Genomic DNA, 8559 nt, shown 5'->3' on the forward strand with positions numbered 1-8559 from the left:
CACAGCTGGTGTTCAAGTCCTACAATGGGTCCCTCTTCAACACAGGCATAGACCAATTGCACAGCTGGAATCCCAACCATACATTACCACCAGATTATGTGAAGAGCACAGTATGAGTATTGTTCTTTTCTGTTCTTACAGGCTCATACCACTGAGGAAATGTTGAAATGATAATAACAAGATAAAATAACAGCAGAATGAGCATTATAAATTGGAAAACAATTAATGGTCACTAAAACCATAGGATTTACAAAAAACTAGACCAAAACAGTGACTGAAAAACAATAAAACAAAAACCTTAACATATATGGCAAATAAGAAAATTAACCTACGACTGGACCTTGGTCGTCAAAAATTAATTTTTGTAGGCTGACAAAATATTGTAAAATTGCTTTACCTGACTTCCTAATTCCATTCTATGTTGTCTTCATTGGAGGAAAACTATGAAATTCTTCAATGACATTTGAAAGATTAAGACCATTGTCTAGAAGATCTGGAGCAGGAAAATCACCATTTTTTGTCTCTATAAGCTGTTCAATTTTTTCAGGAGCAACATGAGTCCCAAAAGTGGATTTTAGTGAATCCCTCCAGTGATCTTTCGCCATCCTTGGTACTTCAACTTTACCAGCAAATTGTTTACAATATACCTCTAGGACAAGACCGTCTCCGTGACAAACTCCGAAGCACAAAGATCTGGAACAAAGAGATCAAATATTTGTCATCATTTAAACATGCTAAATATGACACTTAATCATGCAATTGAAATTGAAACTATAATTGAAAGATTTTGAACCTACTAGTCTCAAAAACAAAAAAGGATTTATTGAAGAAAAAGATTATGTATTCGTAGTCTTCATATTAGGATGTAGCTAATTTCCTACGTACAACAAGATCTTTAAAAAACATGCACAAGTCTTAGGAGAAAACACGAAGTTTAATAACAGTGAGAATAATAAATAATAATAGTTAGCGCATGTAGCAAAGAAAATGGATGCACTAAGGCAAAATACATAAATGAAAGAGGGAGGAACTCAAGGTAAAAGCCTGAACTTAGAGCATCGAAAGTAAGAATCTAAACCATCAAAAAGGAGCACTTCTTTCCTCAAATTATTTTTTTTGTTTAAAAAAGAGAGATATAAATGATAGTTAAACGGGATAAAAGATGGGTCATGGGATGAAGAGTGAAGACTCACATGAGCCTTTATCTTTTTGCCGTTCCGTGAAGTGGCTCCAAGACAGATCTAACCTTGAATGCGAATTTCAGCTCTGGCCAAGAACACAAAAAAAAAAACGAAAACCAAATTAAAAACTGAAAAGAGAAGAAGAGGGGGATGCGAGAGAGAGAAAGAGAAAGAAGAATAAAAGAGAGGTATAGTTCGAAGCTGAGGTTGAAATTTTGTTCTTATGAACTTCATCAAGAGGACTTGTGGGTCAAGAAAATTTAAAAGGGACAGAGACGGACGGATTCATGAAACCTTAAATTTTCTTCCCGGCCGGCGGAAAGAGACTTCTGTTCAGCCACGAACAAAATATGAACTACTGTGAATTTTAATCTGCAAAACTAATTCATTCTCACAACATCATCGACCCAGATTCCAGACTTTAGAAAACTATTGAAATAAATAGCAATTGAATCAAAAATCAAAGAAATGCCACTGACGAAATTGAAGATTCAGAATAGATTTTCTTGCAAAAACTTCACCTAACCTACCCAAGATTCCCAGAGACAGGGAAGTCAAATGAACCAAAAAACTGAGAAAAGAAAAAGAAGAAGAAGAAGAATCAATCCAGAATCCACTAGTACCTGCGAGTTTGAACCCGGAGTCTTGGGTATCGCCGCCGAAAAACGATTGGATCTTCTTGAAAATTCGAAGACGAGTGGGAGGGAGGGGGACCTTGTGATGCAAAATCAAGAAGAATGATTACTATCAGTGACAGTACTGGCTTCCGTCTTTCCGAAGAAGGCAAGGAGGGGCCATGGCCAATTGGTACCGATCAAAATCCGGGAGGGGAGACTGGAGAGTGGCCAGTCAGCAGTAGAGAAAATATTAAGCTCAACAAGCCAAATCTTTTTTCTCCTTTCAGGGGATGGGGGGGTTAAGGGCTCTCCTCTCTCAACAGTTGAGATGACATCACGGCTGTTTTCTTTTCCCGCGCTCTATATTTTGTGTTGCGATGATCTGGACCCTTGATCCTGGTCCAAACTCCGAAAAGTTAAGGTTTTATAAACTAAAGGTTAGAGATTGGCCACGTCCGAGGGCCAGATCCTAACCGTACATCAGGAATTCATTCACCAGTCGTGGAGACGAATCAATGAGAGTCATGGATTGAGGTATCGATATTGGATCGGTCGGATTGTATTGTTATCCGGCTGAGGCTGATAGCCTGATACTGATGTTGGATTGTGTATCAGTATCGAATCAAGGGTAAAATCGATAAAATCGTTAAAATAAAATAATTCAATTTTTAATGAAAAGTAAGAATAAAATTTTTCGATCCAAACTGACAGGACCGATCCAGATCGGTATACCAATATCTCAATCCTTGATGAGAGTTCACACTAAGGCATTGGTTGATGGAATTTCCAATTTCAGTGGTTAATTCAATTAGTGTTTTTTTTCCCTATATTCAAAGTCAAAGACCTATAAATCCCCTTCCCTAACTTACAATAGGGTCGATTTTGATGATGCACCACCAGTCCTTCCCTACCACTAACATCCCCTTTTGGACACGTTGTACTCCGGTTTTAGTCATGTCAATCCGAATATTCCCAATCTTACGCATAACCATGCACTTGTGCTTCATGATTGGTTATAATTAACATTAAACAGTGGTGTGGTCTCAGAATCCACCATTCTCATTTTCTGATCCTTTGCTTTCTAGATGGGTTCAAACCCTATTCGATTTGGGAAAAATTTTTCAATTTCAAACCCTAAACGATTTATTGAATATGAGGGCAATTTGATCATTTTATTCTTTAATTTTGATGGATTTTTATTAGAGGGGCATTTTGATCATTAGATTCCCTAAAACTAATGTCTAATGTCCCATTCTAATGGATTGAACCAAAATGCTACAATGTTTTGAAAATAGAAGGGAGTTTACAATTATAAAAGCTATAGGGGGCATTTGGACAAATGGGCATTTTAAGGGAGGCATTTGTCAAAAACCCTAAACTAAAAAAGGCTAGAGGTTGGCCACGTGCGGGGTCCCAAATCCCAACGTACATCGGAATTCATTAAGTTTTAATTAAAAAAATTAAAAAAATAAAAACTACACTTTAATCAAATAGACTCATTAGGATTAGGGATGTAAACAGATCCGAGTCAAATTACATCTATGATTGTGTAACCCAGACCTTCCCCCAACAGATAAGATTCACTCTCAAGCCATGTTTTAGTCTCATAATTCTCATTTCCTCATTCTTTAGAATTTATTGAATCTTCAAAAACCATCTATATCATTAGTTGGATGTCTATTTAGATCGAATAAATTTTTTTTTCCAAACTATTCAAATAAAAATTTGAATACCCCTAAACGAAAACAGATGCATATCGAATTCAGATTTTCGTGCACTCGATTACATCCCTGATTAGGATCTGATCTAAATGCTCATATTGATAATCCTAGTTTTCTGTGTATGCATGGAATTTTGGATTTCCTCTTCGTAGTCATTGGATTTTCATGTAATGCTTCTCTAGCCGTCTTCCTCCACATCTTTCATATTTCATTGGTTTGTTGTCGCATTTAGTTCTTTCAGTCTTGTCAATGCCATTAACCTTCAAACAGCTGCAAGCTTTAGTTTCTTGGAGGCTTTTATGTTACTAAGACCATTTCAGACCACTTAATATGACTTGGCTTCATTTAACTCTTTTGGGGTTTCTGAAGTGGATTCGGTTTCAGTATACATTTTCATGGTAGTAAGCTTCATTTAATGCCATTCTGGAATCAAACAAATGCATTATTTATTGGTTCATTTTTTGGAAAGAGTTCTAAAACCCTAGAGAGGAAAACTTGCCATGCTAGCCATTGAATTCATATTTCTAATACAAGAATAGCCACTAAAACCCAACCTGTACTGGAAGGCTAAATATAACAACAGCAGAAAGCTCCTCCACACACACACAGCCTTTTACAACTGATCGAGTGCATCTGCTGTATCAGAATCCAGCTCTACCATCTGAGTTATCACTTGTTTGGGGGGTACCACCAAGGCAACAACCCTGATTAAGCTGCAACTAAAACTAAAAAGCCACCTGCTTTCATTAAAAAGGACCCACAGACACTTGGTGCACGAGATTGCTCAAATTACTAGCCATTCCACAGGAAACAGTTTCCTATTAAACAACATTAGCATGAATAGTTTCCTATTAAACAACATTAGCATATTCATGATATGCATTAGAAATTGCTGAAGCATTATACTACAAGGAGTCCAATCCACTGCAAAATCCATTTACAACTGTGGGAACATTGTTCAATTGGGTGATAAAGCCTAGATAAACAACTACGTTGATTACAATGCATTTCCCTCTATATGCATCTTATATATATTCTATACAAAAGGTAAAAGAGTTCTGCTATGATCTTTGTAACTGCTATTACTACTAATGCCATCTCCACCAAAGTGTATATCTCATGGTTACTCATTTACCCCAGAAAGTAACCATGCAATATAGTCGGGTCCCTGGTTCAAGACAGAATCCATCAGACTAGGTGGGTTCACCCTCTTACGTAGCAAAGTCTCCACACTAGGGCATGCCCTTTTACGCCCACCTCTTGGCCTTGACCGGAATAGTTCATCAGACTCCTCAAAATCCCCCTACACATAAATCAATAAAAGCAAGATATCAGCTGGATTTTTGCTACATGTCAACATATAACTAACCAAATTCATGCTCAAAAGTCAAAACACAGTATGCAACACAGTTGAAGTCTCACATCCAGAGACTTACTTGGACATAAACATGGATTCCAGATTTCTCATGATTATCCCTCACATGTCTATATGGGAACTTCTTGTCACATCCACGAATTCGACAGGCAAATGGTCTGACCTCAAGGTGTGCTGCCTTAATGTGTTGATTGAGATTTGATTTCTGCAAGTAACAACAAATAACTAAGTACTGTTGGGTGGCTTTCAGAAAGAACTGAAAATGAATTACAGAAGAAAATCTGATTGATGCTCAGGTTCCTTCAAAATATAATCCTTCTTAAAAAAACATATTGGTATTATTGTTATACTAAAAATGTTATATAATGATAGAGAAAGAACGCTTCAGGGTTACATCAAGGTTCTTAATTTAAAAATGTTATATAATGATAGAGAAAGTACTTTTGGTCTAGAATAAGTTAACCCCCCCCCCCCACCTGCAGATTAACTACGAAATAGAAGTTAACAATTTGAGTTTCTTCTGGGGAAATTTAACAGACTGAAACAGGAAACAAAAATACAATGCTGAAAAGAAAATAGGAAAGTCTTACAGTAGTGAATGTGTGTGGGCAGCCCCTGAAACTGCATTTGATATCCCCGGACGAAACTCCAGCATCATGCATCCGCAGATGCCGCTTGATATTCTTCTTCAGATGCTTTTGTCCACAAACCTCACAGGTAACATGTTGGTGGCATGACTGGATATGAGCTTTAAGGCATTCATCATTTGTGAAATGTTTCATACAACCTGTCTCCCCACAAACCACTTCCACAGTATCTAGTTTAACTGTAGTGATAAAGATTGTCAGCAAAATTAACAATGCAAGAGCTGTAATAATCCAATACAAGTTAACCTATTTTCATAAGTTGTAACAGAAAATGAAGTAATGGAAACTGGAATAGGACCATTGGGAGCTCTTGATACACTTGATATCCTTCTACAAAAAAGGATCAGTCTAATAGCTAGAGAGGGAGGGTAGGGGAGGTTGACCAGTAACGTAAATTTACCATGGGAATCCTCGTGTTTCCTCAGCTTTGACACAAATTCAAACACCTTTCCACACTCCTTGCAAATATGCTGCTTTTGACCTCCAGTGTCGCAAGAGGAAGACACTTGTTCTTCATGAATCTCCTTCACATGTCTCTTCATATTACCCTGAAATGCAAACCTACGAGTGCAGTTCTCTACAGGACAATTGAAAAGCTTCCCTTGGTGCTGGAGCAGGTGACGGGCCAAGTGATCTTTTCTCCGGTAGCTTGACTGGCAGTCATCTACTGGGCAAGTAAACGGCCTCTGCAGAACACGTGCACAAGAACATGCTCTATAAAAGATGATGTTGAAGATTGGTCATAATTAACATTAACAAATGAACAAATTGTAAATCCTTACAAGAGCTTCTCAGGAGGTCACCCCACCTGGTACTGGTCCATTCAAGATTAAATCTACAGAGCCTCTTGCATTTTGGAGTTCTTCAAATGGGATCCAATGCTTCACACTATAACATCCACTAGTTTCAACAATAATCTTAATCATTAGAAAATATAGTAACAGAAAAGATAGAGGTGGGGAGAGAAAGAGAGAGAGGGAGGGAGACCTAAACTCTGCAAGATTGAAACTCTCTAACCCATAACACCAAAATACCAGCTCAATGCTTAGGGAAAGCAACATGATTTCCAAAAAACAAACAAATAAATAAATATTCAAGTTGCCAAAAGTACTTTTACTCAAAACAGTTCCATTGCTCAACCAAGCATGCAATAATGGAATATATACAACCTTGTTCAACTTGTTAATTAATTTCATTGGAAAACTTCAAACTTCATGGCCATGTCTGAACCATTATGCCAATAAATAATATCTTGTTAGACAGTTTTTAGGTTGCTTTTTCAATTGAATAAGTCTTATACAACTATTTTTCGAATTAAATTCGCAAGATGCTTGATTCAATCTCCCAAAATGCAGAAGTAAATAACGCACCCCAACCAAGGCAGTGCCTCCACCAAACCAGGTTTTAACATATTGCACCATAACCATGAAATTAAAATGGATTCCAGACATTAATTCAACTAAAACAGCACCCCACAAAAACCAAAAACAAAATCAGTCTTAAATAAATCCTCGGCAATTAAAAGGAAGTATATAGTGAAAAAACAATAAACATTTAACACCGTAGAAATTGGAAACACAACATGGCATCGATCTGCCAGTACCAAGCACCAACAATCAAAACCCCACAAAGGAAAAAACAGGGTTAAAGAAAGGAATATCAAAACAGACACAGGGATAACAAATTCCACTCGGAAAGGTTCAGTATTTTAATGCTGAGCGCATCATCAAGTCAAATATCAGAATTTCAGAAAGGGATGAGATGCTAAAACTTCCATACAAAAATAAAAAAAAAATGGAATTGAGAAGAAGGAAAAAAGGAAAAGTGTAAACCAAGCGATTGATCATCTTGCAAGGTAGAGAGGTCTTCTACAGTAATGGGGATATCTCATAAGAGATGTTACGACATTGCACTCCAAGACTAATTAATCCTTTTCATATTTAAAAAAAAAAAAAAACTGAATGGGCTCATCTGAATTCGTGGGTGGTTAGGTTATGAAAAATGCAGAAATGATATATGGTGAAGAATGGGTGGAAATGATCCATTTCTTCAAACACCATCTGCATATAATCATGAAACCATTTCATTCCAGCCTAACAACCAAGTCCATGAATAAAGCAATACAGAGGAGAGAAGAAGGAAAGCACAGCAATTCAAGAAGCATACCAGCTTGACGGTGTCAAGATAAGCATTAGTAGCCGATCTAGGGGACCAGCCCATCTCAGAAGTCTGAATCATCAAACAGGAAGAACTCCTTACAACTAATAGATCAGATTTCGCTTCTTCTGCACCTTTAAAGAGAAAGAACAAAATACCCTTGTGGAAATCCTTGAACGCCACAAATTCCAACTCTTCGTATAAGAATATTCTCCTTGATAAGGGAACGCACGAAAACGAAAAGGAAAGCAAAAGAAGCGAATAACTGATACAGGGAGGAGGTGGGGAAGGAACGGAGCACTGAATCGAAGGTTTGGTGGGGGCAACAGAAATGTAGAAATACCAAAATCAGTTACGAGATCAGCAGAGCATGCATGACTAAGAAAGAAGAAGATAGAGAAAACTGCGGGGTCGTTAGGCAGCCGTGGCCGAATATAACGGAAACGACCGGCGACCAAATCCCGATTCTTTAGGGTGACTTAATTGGCTTTCTACTAGGCCAACGCAGGACACCCTTTTCATTTTGGGATTCCGATCATCTCTTCCACTTCCAACCGCCAACTACGACCAGACTGAACTGGACACAACACGTAATCCCACAAAAACAGCCAAGTAACGAAAAAGTCCATCTCATATATCTCTTTGGATTTTTACTACATTTTAATGGATCATTTCCTCAAAAATAATGAAATTCTATACCTACCGGAGTAGACTAGCCGCCTCACCAATGAGGTATGGGATCTTTATCACCTCCAGTTTGCTGACTGGCCCAATTCCCCAGTTCTTCTAACAAAAGGGGCTGAAATGACCTCTCTATCCATGCCCAAACACCCTGCCCGGGTGGGGTCCACCATCCCCCTA

General features: G+C 37.8%; 1 protein-coding gene and 1 long non-coding RNA gene across 2 annotated transcripts; both read right to left on the reverse strand.

The window, feature by feature from the left end:
* Positions 1 to 4540: 4540 nt before the first annotated feature.
* LOC122666063 (transcription factor IIIA-like) lies at positions 4541 to 6281 on the reverse strand (the record flags this gene model as incomplete). Its single annotated transcript, XM_043862174.1, has 4 exons — positions 4541 to 4822; positions 4956 to 5099; positions 5485 to 5720; positions 5942 to 6281. Coding segments are annotated over 4 exons (900 nt in total), but the record flags the coding sequence as incomplete, so codon positions are not given.
* A 1213-nt stretch (positions 6282 to 7494) lies between these two features.
* Positions 7495 to 7843, reverse strand: LOC122664512. Its single transcript, XR_006333343.1, has 2 exons — positions 7708 to 7843; positions 7495 to 7601 (listed from the first exon to the last, which is right to left on the reverse strand). It is a non-coding gene; the product is annotated as an uncharacterized LOC122664512 (long non-coding RNA).
* Positions 7844 to 8559: the final 716 nt, after the last annotated feature.

The sequence above is a fragment of the Telopea speciosissima genome, chromosome 6, assembly GCF_018873765.1.
Source record: "Telopea speciosissima isolate NSW1024214 ecotype Mountain lineage chromosome 6, Tspe_v1, whole genome shotgun sequence".
Taxonomy (NCBI): Eukaryota; Viridiplantae; Streptophyta; class Magnoliopsida; order Proteales; family Proteaceae; genus Telopea; species Telopea speciosissima.